The sequence below is a fragment of the Barbatula barbatula genome (genome assembly GCF_947034865.1).
Source record: "Barbatula barbatula genome assembly, chromosome: 20".
Classification (NCBI taxonomy): Eukaryota; Metazoa; Chordata; class Actinopteri; order Cypriniformes; family Nemacheilidae; genus Barbatula; species Barbatula barbatula.
Genome location: NC_136783.1, coordinates 20034064 through 20057312, shown reverse-complemented (window position 1 = coordinate 20057312; position 23249 = coordinate 20034064). Strand labels below are relative to the sequence as shown.

The window sequence follows — 23249 nt, the reverse complement described above, 5'->3', positions numbered from 1 at the left end:
TCCTAAAAAATAAATTTAGATACAATAACTCACAATAATTACATATAAATAGGCCTATTATGTATAATCGGTTAATATGCAAACGAACACATACCGATATGAAGAATCTAAATATTTATACACATTTATATTGTATTGTACTGTCAATCTGAACAGAGCAACAAATGACGTGTTCTGCATGAATATTGAGATGTTTGCATGCGCTGCATGTCATGCCGATACTCACTTATCTCTCCGGTAGGTGGTACAGTTCCTTTCAGGAAAAGAGGACCAGAGAAGAGGAGGGGAGAGAATGAAAAAGCATCGTCATACAACATTCCTTCATCGCATTAAATATTTAGTGCTCTTAACCGAGTCACGCGCATCCAAAGTACAGACATACGATGCGCACTGTAAAAAGACACCGCATAGTAAATTCAACTTTATTTTCACATACATATGACCCATGCATAAATAATACAATATATCTGGCGGCATCTATATATATACATGTGTGTGTGTAAGGAGTGCAGCGATGCGCCCCGTTCCGTCCTTCAACCGAGCTCTCGGTAACGTCACGTAAGGGCGGACCCGGCGATCCGTGGGGCCCGTGACGACCTGCGCAAAGGAAGAAAAGGGTGCCGCCTAAAAACAGCTTTTATTGGACTCACATTGTTGCTAGGCGCTACATGATGTCCGTTTTAAGTGCACGAAACTCAGTGTGAAAGCCTGCGCATCTGTCACGTAAGGAGCGCGGAACCTTTGGGGAGGTGTATTATCCGAGATGAGGAAAGCGTTGCCGCAGTGAGAAAATAATCTGATCAACGCTTCTGCGCCGGATTTGATGTCGTTTACAGACGCGTATGACAGGTTTGACCGATGCGTTATAAACAGATATGCGACTTTCTCGGGAAAGTAGAGATTTTATGAGATGTGACGCGTAATATCATTTTAAATTCAGTGCGGGCCATCCGGGGCGATTTTAGCAGGAGACAGCTGCGCACTTCGCACTTTTATGACGGATTAGACAACATGACGACCATTGTCATCTCCCCAACATGGTGAGTTTGAAAGAAATGTTGATAACGATTTGACTCTGGACACATAATATTTATTAAACAGCTCTTGAAGTGAATTTGATGAATGGATCCGTGATGGTGATGTGCAATGCGCTGGAGTTCAAGGAGCTTGCCTCGTGCTTGAAATTGGAGATGCTCTTGCGCATTTCGTACTTCTAGTTTTGTTCTTTGGACTAACTTTTATACGTATGGCATCAGAATTACCTTCAGCTATTATATGTTGAGGAGTTCTGCAGTTCTGTCATTAAATGATGCCAAACTGCGTCAGTACAAACTGGCTTTGCAGGTGCATCCGTTCAAGGAGGACCATGGACACGGCTGAATGTCACAGATAAGTGTCCTGAATTTCACGGATCATGGAAAACCTGGCTGGATCGGGTTCTGAACAGCAGCCGCCGGGCCTCCCCTCCAGAAAGACTGTGATTTATGAAAATGGTCACGAACATTCCACTCCGGTGGTCCCCGCAGCTACAGCACACAAAGGGGCCAGCGACCCTACAGCATACCCCATATCGGATTACCGGGGTCTGGTTCGGCAGAGGTTTATACGAAGAAGTTTGTGGTTCTCCGAGTCGGAGGATCAAGAACTCGACGCTTCGGAGTGCGACAGCAGCAGCAGTTCGATCAGAAGCGCGCATCCGCGGAGCCCACGTATTCAAAAGAGCACGAACGCGGAGAGCCAAGTGGAACACAGGCAAGATGTAAACGAGAACTACTGCAGAGAGCCAGAGGCCAGCGAGGCACAGCAAAAGCGAGATGCTGAACTGGACAGGAGTGTGGGGAAAGCTGGAAGCGACGAGAATGACAATGAAGAGGATGCCGGGATGAAGGCGGTATCCACCTCTCCAGGTGGACGCTTTCTGAAGTTTGACATAGAGCTGGGCAGAGGGTCCTTCAAAACGGTCTATAAGGGTCTTGACACCGAGACTTGGGTGGAGGTGGCCTGGTGTGAACTTCAGGTAAGAAAACGCCTCTACCACTTATACATGTGAACCACAATTTAAATGAGTTGAATTATTGCACTTACAGTGACTGGTCTGACCCCTCGAATTGTTTGTTTCCTTAAAGAAAGACCCGAGGTGTATTTCAAATCATCGTTTGACATAACAAAAAGAAAACAAATTACAAACAAATCGACTTCATTCAATATAGTATTGTATATAGGCCTACTTGCTGTCATACACCAGGCCCTGAATCTCTGTATCCATGATCTACAAGTAGCCTACTGTACATGTTAATCCTCTGTGTAGTGTATCACTGGTTATTGCGTCTTAAGCTTTTTTGGTTTTATCATTCAGAAATGTTTCTGATCCCATCATTTAATCTTCCCATCCTCATTTATTGGAAACGCAGAGGCTGAATCGCCAAAACTATTTCTGCGGATTCAAGATCTGTGAAAGTTTATCAGATTTCTCATGTGTAATGTGTAGCTCCAGAAGCATTTGAGGAATGAGATATTTTGTGACAATTTTAAACTAAATCCAAATGGTAGTGAATAAAATGTTCATAGAGAGTGATTTTGCTTCTAATAGCATTTGAAATACCACAGATGAACAACTGTCTGTTCTATTAAGTGTGCATACGGTATATAACATTTATATTTTGACAGTTAAATGTTATTCTTGTTTGCTTGGAAGTCGTCGGCAGGACAACAACTGCAATGAAAATATCAGATGCTTTATTATGTTCAATCAGTGTTTAGTCAAATGAATTTGTCATTTAGAAACGTCTGTCTTGTATAAACACAAACACGCAGTATTGCAAACACAGAGCTGCATTGCAAATCCCTAAAGGATCAGTCCCTCCTCGACTGGAGGTCACGTGATTGAGTCTGGTCATGTGATCTTATACCTGCTGAATATGATGCAACAGTGCATGTTCCCTTAGCTTCATTATCTTACATTTGTTATGTACAGTATCATACGTTATGCTCTGATCTTCATTTGTACAGGTGTACACCAGAAACACCATATGTGTGAACAACCACACATCTTTGTGACTATAGCAATGACTAGGCAGTTATGATTCCTGGAGTCCTGGGGCGGATTCACGAAACTGCTCTTGAGACAAGATATAAGAGTGTTCTTAAGATAAATTAAAGGAAGTTTGTATGAACGTTCGTAAGTGCGATTCTCAAACATTTATTACAACGTTCTCAACTATTAAGAACCTCTTCAGTAATGGGGTAAGAATCAAATGATATGAATACACTCGCTTGCTCGTGTGGTAACTGTATACGTTTATCTATACAATATTACTTTATGTGTGTAATAAGCACCTTGCATTCTTATACAGCCTATATATTAGCACGTGATGTGTTAAATGTTAGCAAGCGTTACAAATATACTATGGCATAATACTCGTGACCCTCTCCGTTTTGTCCCAGAATAAGGAAAAAAGCAAATTTAGGATTCTGGCTAAATACAAAACACGTCACATGTACTGTAAAACAACCAAATACATCTTACCTTACCTATCTTCATTTTAAGATGATATTTACGACAGCGTTTTTTTTCAAGAATTGGGATTCTTCTTCATTTTCAAAGATCAATCTTGAGAACATTTTAAGAGCTGTCCTAACAAGGTTTCTTTTCGGGAATACATAACATTCCTGTCTTTGTTCTTAAATTGGAATTCAAGGAAAAATATAGCAGTTATGAAGAATTTTCTTCTTAAGAATGTTTTGTGTTATCCTTATTATTTTTATTTAAATTTGAAACATCACGGCGAACGGAGGCGATTTAGATTTTAGGCTAAAATGCACTGCAAGACTTTTGCTCAGACTTTCAGTCTGGACAGTCTGGAGGGCTAGTGTGCTTAGAGGATTCAGGGGGGGCTAAAAAGTGCTGACAATGTGACAAAGGCTCCCAAATCTGCATAGAGGGGAGAGAGAGAGAGAAAGAGAGAGCAAGGAAAACAGAGATACAGGTCAGCCGAGGCAAAGAAGGCGGTGTACTAGGAGCTATTGCTTCCCTCACATCAAATAAATGCTCTCGGGAGACAGATATACCTCATGGACCGTTTCATACTGTAGATCAACCATCCTGCATTTCCTTCAGACAGCCCTGACCAAACCTGTGTTTTCAGATAAGGTTTCTTTGATGGGGTCCATTGGCAAAACCCATAGTGCCACGCCCTGAGCAATAACATTTATAGATGCTCCTGTAAAATCTCTGTGTTTGTATTTACAAAAATAGAAACGCAATGACACTTGAATACAATTTTTATGAATAAATAATTAGTGTAGAGTTTAAACCAATTCAAATATTATAGTACTATACAGTACTGTTCCTGTTTGTCTGTGTGATGAATAAAAGTCAGTAATAGAAAAATGTACGGTTTTGCGTATAGTCAGTGTGCTTTAAAAATCAAGATTCAAGGTATTAATGTTTATATTTACATTGATGCAATGAAATTATTTGAATTATTTTGTCTTTCCCCGTAAGTAGACGGGGTACATGGGTAATTTATCAAACAATACATGTCAGAGACCGAAAAGAATACACAAAACAGGGCAAACTATGAAAAATACTCCAAATTATAATCTACGTCTACGATTTTGGTGTAGTGCAAATTTGATGTCAGATTAGGAGTAAATGTGAGGAGATTTCTGCGTGTCATGGAGTTCATGTGAGGTTTCAGATAGCGCAGTGTGGGTGTGAATCTCAGAGGTTTTATTGGGCCGACCGTTTGGTCCTCAGGGACAGAGATGATACAGATAACCACCCGTCAGCGTTTAGTAGATTTAACAGCAGAAGCAAAGCAGATGCCAACATATTGATTTGGTCAGAGCTCTCTGATCATAGTAACACAACTGAACATGGACAACCAACAACTCTGTCTAATGGCTTTGTGTTTCCGCTTTGCTGTTGTACCTCTTCAATTTGTTAGCTTTTGTATACTGATGCAGGGTTGAGTCTAGAACGATTTCTATTTGGTTTATCTGACACATCCTAACAAAGAATGAAAGACTGAGTCATTTTATTTCATTGAGAGTTTTTTCTCTATTGTGCCTCATATCAAAGAGCTACGATATGTTAATCACACATGTCTGCATATTTTTCCTTTCATGTTGCCTCAATTTGCTTTGACAATGGAAGCTTGTATGTGGTTTTTATCTCTCGCCCGCCTTTGATTTTCCTCTTGACTTTTTGCATAATCAAAATCATATTGTTTTTATGATATTCTGCCCACCTCCACATGGCCACCCAAAAAACTAAAGTACACAGCAGGTGGCTTAATGCCTGGTTTCTTAGCATTTGTACGGACCATCGTTTCTTCCACTGGTTTATTTCTTTCCTCTTCAATGTTACCTCAGGATCGAAAGCTGTCCAAAGCAGAGCGTCAGAGGTTTAAAGAGGAGGCGGAGATGCTGAAAGGCCTCCAGCATCCGAACATCGTGCGCTTCTACGACTTCTGGGAATCTCCTCTTAAAGGAAAGAAGTGCATCGTTTTAGTCACCGAACTGATGACGTCTGGAACATTAAAGACGTGAGTCACAGACAAAATGCGACACATGTGTCGCCTATTTGACTTCCCTTAACCGTGAATCATTTTTGTTCACAGCTATCTGAAGCGCTTCAAGGTAATGAAATCAAAGGTGTTGCGGAGCTGGTGCAGACAGATTTTGAAAGGTCTTCACTTCCTCCATACGAGGACCCCTCCCATCATACACCGGGACCTGAAGTGCGACAACATCTTCATCACTGGCCCTACAGGCTCAGTCAAGATTGGAGATCTCGGCCTGGCAACACTGAAGAGAACTTCCTTTGCCAAGAGTGTAATAGGTGATAATCTGGATATATTTCATCTTTATGAACATCTGTATAGCTTGTGCTATTTTTTTCTGACACTTTCTCTTTTAGGAACCCCAGAGTTTATGGCCCCTGAGATGTATGAAGAACATTACGATGAAGCCGTGGATGTGTATGCGTTCGGCATGTGTATGTTGGAAATGGCAACATCTGAATATCCGTATTCGGAGTGTCAGAACGCCGCACAAATCTACCGCAAAGTCACCAGCGTAAGTCAAAACAAACATGAGATTCTGGTGGTTCCAGATTGAGCTTTAGTTGAAGATGTGATAGTCAGATTGTTTCTGCCATTAAGAAAATGGATTTATGGCCTAATGTCCTTTTAAATTAGTGTTTGTGTGTGTGTCGGATTGTGTGTGTGATTTATTGCACAGGGAGTAAAGCCAGCTAGTTTCACCAAGGTAATCGTGCCAGAAATCAAAGAAATCATTGGAGAGTGTATACGCCATCGGTGGGAGGAGAGGTAAGTTTAAAACGGCGGAACAACCTCAGGTCACATAACCGTAAAGGTCAAAGGCCTCTGCTCCGGTCACATGCAGTACATGTAGGTTGAGCACACAGCTTTTCCTGGTAGTCTGTGAGTATATTTCACCAATAACCTTTACAGTAAATTCCCTGATCTCTGACAGAACAAAGAGAAGATTAAATGCTAATCCGCTTGTTTAACCTGACGTCACGCACCACCATAAATGGATGGTCATACCGTTTCCGGGTCCAAACACTCAATAAGATGCTATAGGCAAGCAACAAAAGATGATAATAGACACTCAACTGCGAACTATAAAACGGAAAACCTCAATCCTAACCTTTATCTTCATAACTAAATCCCACATGGCTAGTCAGCGATTTATTTTTTATAATTTATTCAAAAATTGATGTCGGAGATACCGTGAGCCTGGTGACTGTAGTGTATACTTTGAGCTAATACATGACTCGCTAATACATATTCGATGTGAGTAAACACTGCTCATAAACAGCTGTTTAAGTTGTTGCCACGCTTGAAATTAATAGATGCTTGGACCCGAAAAGGTATTCCTTAATAACCGAATAACATATTTCCTGAAGACATTCTTCCTTAGGTGTTCGATGTGGACTGTCAATCATTCAAATAACTCACAACATATTCTGCTCATCAAAGCACTTGAATTGTAATAGTTTTTAATTGAATGTAAAAAAAATTGTTTTCCTAATTCACTTGTTCTCCTATTCATTATGACTATAGTTCCAGCGAAATGGTCTCGTCCTAAAAGCTGTCATTGGATGAAAAATGTCTTACTTAAACATTTTAAAAGGTCCAACCAGCTCTGTCTTCTCTAACAGATACTCCATCAAGGATTTACTGAACCATGCGTTCTTCGCAGAAGACACGGGTGTGCGAGTAGAGTTGGCTGAAGAGGATGATGGCAAGAAGTCTCCCATTGCTCTGAGGCTTTGGGTTGAAGACGCGAAGAAACTCAAGGGGAAGTATAAAGACAGTGGCGCTATCGAATTCACCTTTGACCTGGAAACAGAAGTCCCGGAAACAGTCGCCCTGGAGATGGTAAACAAAATGCGTCCAAAGATTACAGAAATTATTTCTTCTATCGGCATTCGATATATGCATTTCTATGCATGTATACAGTATATTTAACCTAACCTGTTTAAATTAAATACACCTATGTAAAAACTCTTCAATGGATTATTTACTGCAGGTTGATTCTGGCTTCTTTTTGGAGAGCGACGTGAAGATTGTCAGCAAGTCTATCCGGGATCGTGTTTCTCTCATAAAATGGAGGCGGCAGAGGATTGTCTCAGGCCGCGATGGACAAACGGACGAGAGCGCAACCAAAACAGAGACGCAAAATCTCCCTCAGGTGCTCCCAGCGGCCGGACCGGAAACAGAGGAGCTGCAGACTGAACCCATCAGTTTGGTCTGCAGGGGCCCGACTGCAGCTCCACGTGAGGACCAATGTTTCCTTTTGAATAAATACCAGGTTCTGATACTGCATGAATTGAATCTGTAATGCTGTAAAGGCATTTTAATAACAAGAAAGCACTTCATGTGTCCCAACAATTGCAGCGGACAGCAGTGCAGGCTCAATGATGGTAACAGGCCAAGATAATACTTCCCAGCAGTCTCTTTCCGAGCCCATCTCCACCGCCCAACGGATCTTGAGCCCTCCAGCACAGCTCCTGGCCCAACAGCCATCCACTGCACACCAACAACAACCTGTTGTACAAATGCAGCAAGGGCTCCCACAACAAACCATAGGCCAGCTACTCCAAGGGACCCAACAACAGCCAAGCCCACACCAGCTCCAGGGAATCCAGCAACACCCTGGTGCTCCCCTGCAGCAGATGGCACAAGCACAGATGCCTGGTTTAATGCCTCAAGGACCCCATCAGCTACAGCAAACTTCAGTACACCTGCACCAAACCTCCTACCAGCAGACACCTGTAAGTTTGATGTTATTTTCTGCAGAAAACCCAAACAAAACCAGATCAATAGGGGTGATTAATTGACGTCACTTTCCCATGTGAACACCTTGGGACACACGCCCTTGACTGCCAGGACACGTTCCCTTGAGTGGTAGAACATGCAGCAATATGGCTGCTTTCAACAGGAGAAACAATGAAACCGAGACTAAAACGTGCCATTATTTGCTGAAATTAAAAGCAGTTGGACTCCACAGTGATCCTTATGACTTACAAAGGAACCAGGTGTCCTAGTACTCGACTATGTTGCGCGGAATTTGCCTTTGGTGATATTGTAAGCAGCCGTTTTGCCACTCAAGGGAGTGTGTTTTGCCGTGTTAACAAAAAGTGACGCCACATGCATACCCTTTATATCTTACAGAGGTAGTTCAACCAAACATTTTAATGGTTTATTTTATTCACCCTTGGTTTGTTCAAAACATGTATGACTCTTTCTTCAGTGGAACACAAAAGAAGATATTTGGGGGAAAGTGTCTGTGATTTTGTGTCCGTACAATGGAGGTCAATGGGAGCCTATGTTGTTTGGTCAAAATATCTTCTCTTGTGTACTGCAGAAAAAAATTTAACTTGTTTTTGCGTGAATTATCACTTGAAGAGACAGTTCACCCAAAAATGGTGAACATTTCTGTCACCATTTACTCACCTTTGTTCCATATCTGTGTACATTTCGTTGTTGTGATGAAAGATATTAGGAAGAACGCTTGTAACCAACATTGACTCCCGTGGTAGGAATAATGTCAATGGTAGTCAAAAGTGTCCCAGAAGAGTTTGCTTTCCTACATTCTTTTGTGTTAAACAAAACAAAGAAATTTGTCTTACTATGGTAGTCAATGGTGGCCAAAAACTGTCTGGTTAAATGTCTTCCAAACATCTTTCTTTGTGTTCATCAGAACAAAGACATTTATGTAAATGAAGACAACATTTTCATTTTTGGGTGAACCGTCCCTTCAAGTCCCATTCCTTTCAGGGCCAAGATCATTTGTAATGACGACTGTCTAAAATGTTTTTTTCTCAAATTTTGGCTGAATGTGCAGCGATATGCCAGTGTTTCCTGCGGCTCACAGAAACCGCTGCCATTTTCTGAGAGCATGCCGGGGAGCAGACGTAGCAGCGCTTCAATCATCGAATCGTTAAGAAAGAGATCTGACCTGCAGGATATCTTAGAAGGGCTGCGTCAGACTTATAGCAGGAACAATTCTGAAGCAAGTTCCTCCACGGGGCCGTCATCATTTATGAGAGATGACCAGGAAATAAATGATGTTCCTAAAACTGAGAGTCTACCGTCATGGCAGATTGATAATCATTCAACGTCTCCTGCAAAGTCATTCAGAAGGAACTCAGAAGTCCATCCACATTACTGCCAGGCTTGTGTGGCACTGTTGCTGGGTGTAAAATCAGGAGGGTCATTGGGACGCGTTCCTTCACCGTCAACCTCTCCTGTTCACGTGCCATCTGTTTCCTCCCGGAAACCATTATTCCTGAGTCCGGTTTCAAGCTCACATACACACAAACTGCTAAATGATGCGCAAAACACATCTCTATCCTCTGTTCCCGAGAGCAGCCCCAGTTCAATACCAGTTCAGATCACCCCTCCATCTCCAGTCCACAAATGCCAAAACACGCCATCACCTCTTCACATATTTATACCATCAACAGTCCACACATCACCAAGACACATGTCCCTATCACCCCCAGTTGATCCACCCTCTCCAGTTGCACATGGTACACATTCCCCTAGTTTAAGAGGCAGTTCCGATTTGTCTCACCTCCATCGCTGTCTGCATCATATCATCGGTCGTCGAACCAGCTCCCCCGTTCTGATGGACCACATAGATGCCGTACGTCAGGCCCGAAGCACAAGCTCTTTGTGTGTCCCTCTATCACATCAGGACACGGGCTCTTTCTGTGTCAAGGAAAGTGAAGCTGGACCAGGTCTTGTGGTAGGTGACGTAAAGTAGAGAAGCTATGATCCTGGCGAGGAAATCTAGAATTTAGTTCTGCTTACTCGTAGCGAATAAGAAATGGGACTGTTTCAGAGAGACCTCTGAAGGACACGGTCTCTTGAAAGGTTGTTAGAGGATGCCACCGCGAGCGACTTCTGCTGCAAAGCTGCTTATTATCCCTGTCAACCCGTATGCGCTCCACTGCCTCTTAGAGCGTCATCCCTGTGTGTGGAGCAAATCACTGCTTTGACTTTCTTGCATTTTCTCCCCAAAAGCACCTGATAATTGACCTGTCACATCCCAGCATGTGCTGTTGGAAGTACCGTCCACCCAATATCGCGAAAGCTGTCAGCTGCTAAAAGGCCTATTTGTGTTTTTCAGCCTTCTGCACTAATGGTTTCATCTAAGACGGTTTCCGCTCCAGCGACTCCTGTGCCAAACGCTTGTCTGAATCAACAGAGCGTTCCTGCTGCCACCCTCGTAACACAGCAAAACCAGACCGCCGTACCGCTGACACAGGAGGTAAGAGTGTTGGACAGATATTGGAAAATGATGTAGGTCCATATGTCTTACCGTCTACTCTATATATGTGGATGGGAAACCGTGCCCGTGTGCAGTGGTGGAAATGGCTGAGCTCCGCTGGGGGGACTTTACTTAGGACAGCATTTAGGAGATCATTTCAAAATTATCTAAAATCATTTTCTTAATTTACCTTTTGTGTGTTAAGGTAAAATGATCATTTTTGTTTTATTTTGTGAACTCTTACAATAGTCTCCTTGAACATAGTCCCCCCCATTTCCAGCCCTGCCTGTGTGCCAGCAAAGTGTAAGTTTGGTAGTTTAATTTAGTTTTTTGTCCTTGTGTTTGTATTTCTCTCAGTTTCATCTCTATTTCCATCCCGAAGCTTTCCCACCTCAGGTAGACACGATCTGATAAACATTCTGACAATATCTCATGCCTCTTCTGCTCTTTTTAAGTTTCACATATAATGTTTTTCCATCATGTGCTAATATCCAGGGTTGCCAAATCTGCATAATAACTCCAGCCCAATAACATATCAAAACTAGCCCGGTGACCCAAACTCTTCACTCACTCAAATTTCACTCACATACAAACTAAAATACATATTTTATTGTCACTGCTATATCTTCCTGAAAATGACTGTATAGTAGTAATCATATAAATACAGTACACATATAAATAAAGAACATGTTAATGACATACCTTATGAATGACAGCTGATCATCCACCTTTCCCCCGCGTAATAAAAAACAACCTGCACAATAGTTTTGCGATATAACAGTGGATCTGGCAACCCCGCTTATATTAAATGATGAGTACAAATCTGCTAAATGAAACCATCACATGATCAAATTGTTAAATTTCAGGAAAGTTATTTACATAAGTATTTTTATATTTGGAGATAAATAGATTTGATTACCAGTTTGATTTAGGGATGTCCTCCTAAACATAGTTCTGCCATCAATATCAGTTTTGATATGTCTTTTGGTCTTTTCCAGACTTTTCAGCCCCTCGTGCCGGCACATTCAGACGCTTCATCTATTCCACAGCATCTTTTACAATCGGCGTCTTCAATCCTCAGCGTAAGCGCTCTGCCTCCACAGCCACGGCTGAATGTTCAGACGGCTGCTCTTCTCCAGCCCCTGCAGATCACCACACAGGTCAGTCCACGCCATTGAAACCATGTAGGCACACGCAACATCTTCTCTAAAATATCGCAACAAATCTACTCTTTAGCGTGGCTGAAATTTGTTCTTCTGCATGCAAATGTTTCGCCTCTGGCTGTTTACTTTCTTTTCTATCCCGCTCTTGATTCTTTAGTTTCCTTCGACCTATACTCTTTTACCAGAAGGGGGCGCACCGGCAGGGACAGAGCCAGTCTCTTTCTCCTCAGCCTCTTATTCTTCTCCCTACCCTACAAATGCTCCTCCCGTCTCCCCTTACTATTCATCGAGCCCCATCATAGCTCCACTTCCAGTGTTACCCATGCACAACATACCCTGCTTGCTTGGAGCGGGTACACCCATGGCCACCCCTCTGAATGTGCCCGCCTCTGTACCTCTGCTCGCTATGGCCCTGTCCCCACCCACGGTTCCCCCCGAGCAAATGTACTCCCCCGTCCCACCACAAGAGGCCGCTCTTTACCTAACCCAGCCCTCCTTGTCTCTCCCTCAGCAAGACCCAGCAATTCCTGATATTCCTGTGGTTGAGGTAATGCTGTGGTTTCCTTCCTGCTACATGCGAGGATTGATTTTTATATCAATTAAAATAATTATAAACAATTATTTTGAGAGGGGCAGTGTACTGGCACATCGATCAAGATTGGTCCAGTAGTGCGTTGCCATAGCAATCAATGATGTGGAATATTTCATATATTTGAAAGAGATGTACGGTTGAAACAAACTGAAACTTTTTTAGCAGGATTACCGTCACCATGAGCATCCTCAGGTTCTGCCCTCAGCTCACATGATTCTGTCTCGGATTCAGTCTCCTCCACAGGACGGGCAGTCAGAGGTGAGGTTTACCACCATCCAAACTGAGACCATGGAGCCCCCTGTTGGCATACAGACGGGATGTGCTGTCCCTGAGATCACCGGCATGCCCGCTACGACTCAACAAATATCTGACGCCGCATCATTCGCTGTTCCCCCTGCACTAGAACCCATCCAAATTCAAGCCAACTTTGAGGTAAGAGCTAGTAACTAGCACTAATATGATCATAATATACAGTGTATTAAGTAGAAACTAAAATGTACGTTGAATATGTTTGTTTTTATTCCAGGCACCTGTATCAGTTCCGCTTCATAGTTATGTAATTGACAGGTGTGTCATTTTTCTCTATCCTCCATCTCGAATGATTTCCTAGTGTTTATTGTACACTGCACTAGTATATACTTACACTAGTATGCACTTATATTTTGCGAAGCTTAAATCAAGATGTAGGGTCTGCTAAAGAGATGAGTGACAGCTACGAAGGGTCCGGCGGTGGAGCAAAGGGTGACGGCAAACCCAGAAAACACCACCGCAAATCTGCTCGCACACGCTCGCGCCAGGAAAAAATAAACAAGCCGAAGCTAAACATGCTAAATGTGAGAATTCAAAATCTGAATTTTTTCTATTTGTTTGTTGTGCAATCACGTCTAAATGCTAACTCGTCCTTATTTCATCCTCTCAGGTTAGTAATATGGGCGACAAAATGGTCGAATGCCAGCTGGAGACTCACAATCATAAAATGGTGACCTTCAAATTTGATCTAGATGGGGACGCACCTGAAGAAATAGCCACTTACATGGTGAGATTAACGTTGACATTTAAAGTACATTGAGACACGGCACTTAAAAAGTTAAATTGTGAGTAAAGTCATGTTATAAGTTATTGTTTGAAGTGGCCGTAACTGCATATCTCATCGTCTGTACTCACAGAAGGTATCGTACCCTTCCAATATACGTAGGTAGAGTCTTTAGTTCGATCACATTTATAAAAGGCAGATACAGCTGTACGATTATGTCAGAAAACATAATGACGCGTGCAAATAAGCTACAATATTATGACATCTTAGTCCTGTGACAGCCACCGTAGTGCTCCGAAAGGGAGGGTTGGATTGAGCCGTTGCTTGCAAACCTAGATGCAGCTCCATTTTATGCACTGGACTTTTAAACCAAAGAGCCAATTTAAATGACCCCATATATTTTTTATTACAATAATATCTCAGGTGGAGAATGGTTTCATTCTACCAATAGAAAAGGAGATATTTATAGACCAGCTGAAAGACATCGTGGACAAGGCAGAGGACATTTTGAGCGAGGAAATGGATGGGGAGAAGACACCTGAACTTGGGAAAAGTCATTTGCAAGGACAAACCCCTGGAGATCCAGGAGGAGAGGTAAGGCAGAAAGGCACATCACGTTCATGAGAAAATATGACATGAGTGGATATGTGGACATTTTTGTGTGTTGTTCTCCAGGGAATGAAGGGACAGCAACCTGGAGCTCCTCAGCCAGTTTATCAGCAAAACGGTAAACTCACCTCAATAATCTCATGTTTAAAATACACACTGTTGAAGGAATAGTTCAACCGAAAACGAAAATGCCCTCGTGTCCTTCCAAATCTGTTGCAGGACATAAAACTATTTTGGTAAGCCAACAACATTGGCCCCCATTGACTTCATTGTATGGACACAAAACCTTCTTTTTTGGTCCACAGTAGAAAGGGTCACACGCAGGTTTTGAACACCGTGAGAGGGAATAAATGATGAGAGAATTAAACTATCCCATCATGAACGTACAGTTCTGTTTTTCTGGATGAATGGCTGATGTTTTCTGCCGTTTGCTCAGTTTTGCACACAGGAAAGAGATGGTTCATCATCTGTCCTGTGGAAGAGGCACCTGCTGTCAGTCATGATGCATCCTCAGACGGGGGCCCGTCCACACAATCTCCATCTATTAATACAATAACGGATGGAACGGCCACTGCTCAGCGGGGCGAGAGCGCCTCAGCCCAGCCGCCGGAACCCAGCACAATATCTGCTTCTGCATCCATGGGTAATGTCATATTATACCAATTTGTATATTGAGACACTTGGTATAACATATATACATATAACATAAGGAATCAATTTTATCGTGTATTGATTAGTTGTTTATCCTCCGACAGATTCAGAAGCCTGTGCCACAGCGCCCCCATCTGGAGGAAGTGATCCTTACGGGGTTTGGAGCCCTCTGTCTATGACCACTACAGACCCTCTTTCCTTAGCTCCCCTCTCCCAAACTTCCATTGTTCCCCAAGCTGCCGCAATGCCAGTGAAGACTGCTACCTATTCAGAGGAGGGGCTAAATATAGGCCCCACCCACCTCAGTGCCCAACACTCCCAACCGTGCCCGGATCCCCACAGCTCTCTTTTTGTGGACGACAGCCAGAGTGCCAGATTAAGCTCCGCGTCCCCTATGCACACCACTCAGCACATGGCTGACATTGCATGTGGCGTCTCCATGGTGGAGGAAATACCCTGTTGCCCCCTGGTCATGCCACTGTCCCTCGAAGTGAACAGCGGGGCACAGAGGTCGTCTTCTGCCATGCCCCCTCCAACATCGCAGGATGCCACATCTGCTCGCGAACAGCTGCACTCCATCACCTCAAGTCGAATCGAGCGTGCTCCGCAGCCTGTGGTGCTGCAGCAGCCCGTGCCCGCTGTGGCCGGTGCCAAGGCACCTTCCCTGCCCCAAAGCCCCGCTCCTTCACAGCATCACTTTGTCCCTGGGGAATCGGATGGAGAGGGCCGTGGCAGAGGAGGGTTTGTTGACAGCACCATCAAGACATTGGATGAGAAGCTGCGGAATTTACTGTATCAAGAATACGCCCCCATGTACCCGTCCGGTAGCGCTGCAGAAACTCCCGGATCCGGCACGGAGTATGTCCAGTCGCCATCGGGACAAGAAAGCGCAGCGGGAGGGTCAGGAAACAGCACGCCTAGTGTTATGGGAGAAGGGAGATTTAGAGCAGGAGAACAGCTGGTAAGTTTAAAGTGAGCACAGTTGCTTCTATGGAACACAAAAGTAGATATTTTGAGAAATGTCTGAGTGGTTTTGTGTCCGTACAGTGGAATTCAATGGTGTTTGGTTACCGCCGTTCTTCAAAATATCTTTTTTTTGTGTTCTGCAGAAGAGAGAAAGTCATACAGGTTTGGAATGATTAAACATGTTTTAGTTTTAGGTGAACTATTCCTTTAACAATGAGTCTGTGTCTACTTTTGCTTTTAGCCACAGATACCCGAGCGTGTGGACAGTTTAAGTGCTCTCAGTGACTCTGCTGTTGGAGGTATGACAGGAGCTCTTTATATATTTTCATGAGAATTGCTTTTTATACGTAAACAGCTACTATTTATATGATGGTTTAAAAAACATTTTTTTCACAGTTACTGTGTCAAGAAGACATGTGATGCCGCACTCTACATCCTGCTCTGGATCCAGAAGTCGATTTAAAGTACATCATTCATTTATTATAGGGGTGTTGTGATACTGTCAGCTCAAAGTTCGACAGGACCATGATAGCTAACAACATCTAAAAAACAAATCTTAATTTATATTAAGACAAATTATTTTATTATTAATTATTTAATTTGTATATGATAATTACTAACAATTGAATTGGTATGACACTGAACTTTGTTTTGTACTTTGGACATAAAATAAGAATTAAGGGGGAATCTTTATCAAGCATTAAAAAGCACAAAATAAACAAATCTAACATCATGTTTGTTGACACAGTTCACCTGTTGGCAGCTCAAACATTAGCTTTAATTTAATTTCCTATTTGGTTTCAAATTACAACAAACAAACCCTAAATCTTAAACCACAATCTTATTTTTTTGTATTGTGATATCACAGTATATCATTACACCCCGACTTTAAAATAATTCATATTTTATTAATATAATTTTAATTGAATAATAACAGTGATTATTAAATTAAATGTATAATAGTTGTTAATAAATAATCTGTGTTAATAATATGTGTTAGTTCACTTGCATTTCCCTACTAAATGGTTTGTTGAAAATATTTTGTACTTTTTCACATTTGTTAGCATGTTGCTTCTGAATTGCCATTGTAAAGATAATTTAATTCACAAATTTCTGATATTACCGAGAATGATGCCAGGCTTGTTTAGTTTAAATTTTTGATTTGATCTCATTGATTCAGATGATGCCAGGCACCACAGACATTCTGATGGGTCAAGGGCATAAACAGCGTAGCCTGAGCAGCACAGCGTCTCCAGCGCACCCTGGAGGCTATTTGGGAGAATGCGCCATGTACGAAGAGCCAGAAATTTCAGCAACCACCGTCGGGCGTTTCTCAGTGGTGAGCACAGAGGACGAGGTGACACGCAGGAAACAGACCAGCAGATATTCCGCCCCGCCTGACTTTTATTTAGACGCCCCACCTCCCCTGACCAAAAGAGGCTCCCTGCCGAGGGCACAGACCTCGATCTCAGCCGACGTCACCGTTCACGCCCGCTTCATGTCATCTGACTCTGGGGCCGAGAGCAGCCCTGCCAAAATGGCACCCACGACCCCCTCCCGCCATGGACGATCCGAAAGGAGAGGAAGTGACCTCATGAAAAGAGCAGTGGCGTTTCTGAGACGCTCGGGACGCAGTAGCAGTGTGCAGAGCTCTGATTCGCCGAGCAGAAAGGGGGGCGTGTACGGATCCTACGTCAGCAGTGACAATGACTCGGAAATGGAAGATTCAGACGTAAAGAGGGAACTTCAGAGACTGAGAGAAAAGTAAGTTTAGCTTTGTCTTAAAGACACGAAAGTTGAAACGTTAATATTTAATATAGTAATTCTCCTACTTGCTGTGTGTATTCAGGCATATGAAGGAGGTTTCAGAACTGGAGGCTCATCAAAGAGATGAAATTGAGCTCCTGTACATCAGACTGGGAAAACCACCACCGCCAGGTCTTTACATCTCATCCACGGCGCCGCCTCCTGGACGCAAACGCAGAACCAGCAAGCACAAACTGAAAGCTGGCAAACTGCTCAGTCCGCTCGTACAACAGCTGAGAAACGTGGCATCTAAAACCAGCGATGGCAGCAAAACCAATGATTTAACAAAAACGGGTCAGAACTTGGTAGCTTTGGATCTGGAGCAATAATATAATTAGCAAGAACGTTCTCAATACCATCTACTCAATAACAAATCATTTTTCTTATTGTCAGCCGAAGCTGCCCTGAGCCTGAATGGTTCTCCCGCCAAAGCTCCCAATGTATGTGACGGCAGGGGTTATACCGGGACGGGGACTCTGCCCTCTTCTGTATCCGAGCCGGTTCAGACCCAACAGCCCTGCTCTCTGAAAGGATCTCTGTCCTCTGATAACATCTACTCCGGTCCGCAGGGTGAAGGGTCGGGGCCACGCTGCCTGCCCGCTCAAGGTGACTTTCATTCTTACATTTCCCAGCATGCATGTTGAGGCTGTCAGTAGAATATTCAGATATTGGGTGTGTTGACACTAAGGTGAAATGAGAGCATTTTGCTCAAGAATCGCTTTTCTTTAATGTTATATACTGATCCGTCTGCATAGCCCTGCATGATGACTGATTCAATATCAACTAATGACCACCTGCACAGAAGGACAAGACAAAGATCTTATCAAATTGCAATTATTGAATGAAAATATTCGTTAACGTAACTGGGAACTCAGTTATAGGTTTGAGAATAGAGTGCCGATATTTATTTAGTTCTTACTCATATTCATTCTTTTCTAAAAATTGTCATAATTAATATATGGGAAATTGATGAACTTCATTAAATTATTAATATTTATTTGATATTTATATGAATATGTATTATGTTATTGGTAAATGAAATAATAATAATGATATTTCTATTACAATTGACGTAATTGAGAACTTAAATATGGGTTTAACAACAGAGGTTTAAGAATATAATATTTATATATGTTTTACTTATATACATTTTTTTACATTTTAATAATTTGGATAAATTAATTATATTAATTACATTATATTACAATTATGTATTAATTATATATTTATTAAATTGATTTATGAAATTCTTCATATACATTTTATATTTATATGAATAATTATTCATAATATATATCAAAATATGAAATAGTAATAATTATATTTGTATTAGTGATTTATGTGTATTGGGAACTTAAATATGTATTTATTTATATTTATGGAATGCGTATTAACGACAAGATTCTTTAAATTTAGAATATATCAGTATTGAAAGGTTATATCACATTGAAAGGTTGTATTTATTAAATAATATATTTTTTTTAAATATATTTTTTAATAGCAATCCAACAATGAACTAAAATAAACAATTTAATTGGTATTAACTTACGTTAACATGAATAATAAAATATATTTTATTGGACGCTTTTTGCAGCTTATATATTTAAGACACACAGATAATAATAAAAAAGTAACATGCTTATATTTTCTTATAGTTTCTTTTTTAAGTAGAAGGTTAGTAAACTCAGTGCTGCTACGGAGATAAACTTTAAGAATCTATTAAACTCTTTCTGTTTATATACTGGATGTTTGAGTTTTTTATATCAAGCTCAATTCTCTTATTCTTTCAGCTCTATCTGCAGGTTGGCCACCTTCTCCACAGGCGTCTGCGCAGGTCACCTATAAATCCAGCAGTAAACCACGGGCTCGATTCCTCAGTGGGCCTGTTTCTCTAACCATCTGTTTGTATCTCTCTCCGTTCCATCATTTCCCATGTCATAACTCTGGAGCCTTTCTCTGTCTCTCTTTTATTTTCAATACTTTCCTTATTGTGATGCTCATTAATATTAATTTCCTGTTCATTCCTTCCATTCACCCTTGGTCATCTATCTCTGAATTCAACCTTATGTTTCACAATGTCATTTTTTCATTTGTAAGGTTTTATCAGTTTAAATTTTAATAGTTCCGCTCTAATGTCTTACTGAGACTTTTATATATTTTAACAAAAGCCTGTTCACTGTCAAAGACTAATTGTACTTTCTTTCTGTAGGGTCGACACTTAAACGCTTGTGTCTGGGCAAAGAACGTGGCAGCAGTAAGTATTTCCATTTTTCAATTCTTTAGACTTTTAAAATATTCATTTTGTCCCTTCCTAATAACATGGGACCTGAAACCTACACGAATCAGGTACATTCATTTATATTGCTGCTGTCGAACTGAAAGCTTGTATGATTTTTCAAAAAACATTCCCATTGGTCAACCTTCATGTTTGGATGTAGGTTTTGCTAATATTTAACCAGTAAAATGTGGTATAGAAAGCTTGGTGGACCTCTTCCTTCAACACTTCCGCGAACGGCCCCAATAGGCGCCCCTGAGGTGCGCCTATTCGGGACCGGACCACATTTTAGACAGGCCGCTTGAATAGCTAGCTACCCCTCTCAGGATTTAATTTTGTACTGGATAAGAAAGCAGGGCATCTTGAACTTGACACTTCACAGCCAACCACCCCTCAAATCCATCGTACCTGATGTTTTATTTATTTCCATTTTTCTTTCAAATAAACACATCACTGAAGCATGACATGACGCTTATCTATCCGTTTTTTGACCATTTTATTATAGTTTTTTTATTATTTAAACCTCCTCAGTAGCAAGTTTAAAGGTAATCCCTAACTCAGAGGTACATTAGAGTTTAAATGAATGGAGCAACAGAATTAGAAATTTATCTAGATTTACTTTCAAATTAAGACCTGGATTAAATTATATCTTAAATATAAACCTGATTGTGGTGAGGAAGGCGGAACGAGAGCAGTGAGGCGGGCCGGTGGCGTGAGTGATAAGTGCAATCAGCTGTGCGCGCACAGGTCCCGCATATTTTACGGAGGAGATCGGGATCTTTAAAGGACGACCGGCAGGACTGTTGACGAGAGAGGACCGGGCATGGACATATGTTAAATTTCTGTTTTATGGCCGGCAGTGGACCGTGAGGTGGCTGCTGGTCTTTACTTCCGTGTTTATTGTTTGTTTAATTAAAATTTTATTGTTTCATTTTCCATAAAGTGGCCATTCTGGAGATACAACTTTCAGTTCGACAGCGATGATATGCTATATGTTGTAAACGTTGTCGCTACATAACATTAGCCATTACATTTAATTTCAGAATTACAAGATTAAATGTATACAATTTATTGAACGTATTTACACGTTTCACAGGATCTGGAACTCCATCAGGTGCTTCACCGATGCCTCCTCGATCCACTCCCCCACCTCACCAGCCCATGGGTCTCGCTCAAGCACAGACGAACAACAGTAACAATAAAACACAGGCTTTCAAGCAACACCTCGACGGACTGCTGAATAACTGGACAGAAGATGTGAGGTCTCCCTCATGCTCCTCACGCTCCATCAGACCACAGCAAGCGGCCAGCGGCCGGATCTGGAGTGCTGTAGAGGTGATGTCATGAACATACTCCCATCTGAGTTCTGCCTTTTCTGGCTTGACAATTTGCTAAGACAATATATTCATTTTTCTTTCAGGATTCATGGCCTACAGAAAGAGGGAGCGTTTCCCAGCTGCCACTGGCGAGATTCTCATGGCCACGGATAGATTCTCATCCCGTCACAGTTACGGTTGACGGTTTCATGGTGCCTGATAACCCATATAGGAAACGTTTAGAAATGGACCGCTGGCCAATAATGAAAAACAATGAAATCTTTGCTTTCCCCGCCGTGCATTCGCCTCCATGGACAGCACCTTCCTCTCCCAGTGAGCTTCCTGGTTCTAGATCTAAGAACATGTAGCTTTCCATCGGTCTACTAACACTTCTCACAATGACGCCAAAATATTTACTCCAAATAGTTTCTTTTACATGCCGGTTAGTCGTTTCAGTGTGCAAATCTGTTGCAGTTGCTAGCATGTAGTTGTTTACAATGTACAATATGTAGTACTGTCACATGGAGGTGTAAATATACTGTCCGCCAGTTAATTTAGGCATTTGTGGTGAATCATTTATGTAAATTCAGTATTCTTGTACATATTCCTATAGCCTATGTAGCACTGAATTTTAGCGTAGGCTATGTACAGAATGTATATTTTTCATCGGAACCTGTTTAGCTTGCTTGTGTTTGCGCAGGATCGACTCCCTCAATACCTTGAGCTGTACACAAATGTAAATGCAATAAGTTAAAATGCCCTTGAATCTGTGAAGATGTGTACAGTATAGACACTGTTTATATACTGTAAATATAAACTCTGTCTGCGGATGTGCATAAATCCAATATGAGTTATCGATTGAGATTTAAAGTATAAAAGTGTGAACTGATTTGTTGCTTGGAGAGATGGACACAAACATAACATTATTGTATATTTTTTAATCATGCCGGCAGCCATCACTGATTTCACACGGCATGTTTGTAAAGTAACAAACACTTGCACTGCGAAACAAAGGAGAACTGACTGTACTTTTAAAATGACTACAATCGTGCCTGGGGTGTACTCAGTACCACTCAGTGTTGAAGGGGTAAAAATGTCTGCTTTTGTTTTTTTATGTGTTAGTATTATCCAACTACCTAAAAGTCATCCTGAAGTTTATGGGGGCCGATATATTGATGTACATTTATAAAATGTAATCAAGCACTAGTTCAGTTACCTGTAATTTCGTCTCATATGACTGAGTGGGCTTAGAGTCATATAGTTATCACGATACACAGGTGTTTTTCTGAAAGGGTGTCTTCATAATACTGGGTGTGTCCCAATTTGTTTCTGGACCCATTCATTTTTGTAGACGCTCTCGATACAGCACAAAGAAATCACACAGACATATTTTATTTGACCTAGATTTGGGTATTCTAAGGATACATTCACTTGAAAAGCAAAATGAAAGTTCTTCGTTACAAAAAAGGTTCTTCGGATTATAAAAAGGTAAGAAAGAGAGGGTTCTTTAAAGAACCTTTGACTGAATGGTTATTTGTGGAATCAAAAAATGATTCAAGGTGAAGAACTTTTTAAGCACCTTTAAGAATCAGGATCAGAAGAGCTTTATTGCCAAGTGTCCTTGCACACACAATGAATTTTCTTTGGTGTTGGAAGCTTCTACAGACATTCAACACAATGACAATACAAATATAATACGATTTACAGTCTAAACGATTCTAAAATATGCATATATAAAATAAAAGACTATTGTACAGACAATGGGGAATAATAACATATACAGTAAGAGACATTTACAGGGTAGTATATAGTAGAATATACATATTAATAGATTGTATGTACACTTAGAGGTAGTGTTATATACATGTAAAAATAAAATGTACATATAATAAGACACTATAGTGCACAGGAGTAGTGAAACTGGAATATTTCTCTTAAGGAGGGAAGAAGCTGCTTCTGTGTCGATCTGAGAATGTTTTTCCAAAAATCTTTCTCTGTGTTTATCAGAACAAAGAAATGTATGTAG

The 23249-nt window shown here is 41.4% G+C and overlaps 1 protein-coding gene across 1 annotated transcript; it reads left to right on the top strand.

Annotated features, from left to right (window-relative positions):
• The first annotated feature begins 1381 nt into the window (after nt 1-1381).
• Nucleotides 1382-22111, top strand: wnk2 (WNK lysine deficient protein kinase 2). The gene is made up of 28 exons (XM_079483815.1): nt 1382-2017; nt 5377-5549; nt 5625-5845; nt 5924-6081; nt 6247-6335; nt 7193-7412; nt 7564-7810; nt 7932-8308; nt 10672-10812; nt 11170-11208; nt 11811-11972; nt 12799-12999; nt 13094-13134; nt 13238-13400; nt 13487-13603; nt 14024-14194; nt 14276-14327; nt 14646-14852; nt 14965-15821; nt 16068-16125; nt 16223-16290; nt 17007-17590; nt 17676-17926; nt 18026-18238; nt 19423-19533; nt 19842-19886; nt 21004-21242; nt 21328-22111. Exons 1-28 carry the CDS (start codon nt 1415-1417, stop codon nt 21589-21591), a joined length of 6072 nt encoding a protein of 2023 aa, XP_079339941.1. The 5' UTR covers nt 1382-1414; the 3' UTR covers nt 21592-22111.
• The last annotated feature ends 1138 nt before the right edge of the window (nt 22112-23249 follow it).

Bases quoted from the DNA above. Each gene is read 5' to 3' on its own strand.
- wnk2 (XM_079483815.1), top strand. From the start codon at position 1,415: ATGGAAAACCTGGCTGGATCGGGTTCTGAACAGCAGCCGCCGGGCCTC. The intron at 5,846-5,923 runs GTGATAATCTGG...TTTCTCTTTTAG, and splicing joins CTTTGCCAAGAGTGTAATAG to GAACCCCAGAGTTTATGGCC. The intron at 13,000-13,093 runs GTAAGAGCTAGT...TTTTTATTCCAG, and splicing joins AAATTCAAGCCAACTTTGAG to GCACCTGTATCAGTTCCGCT.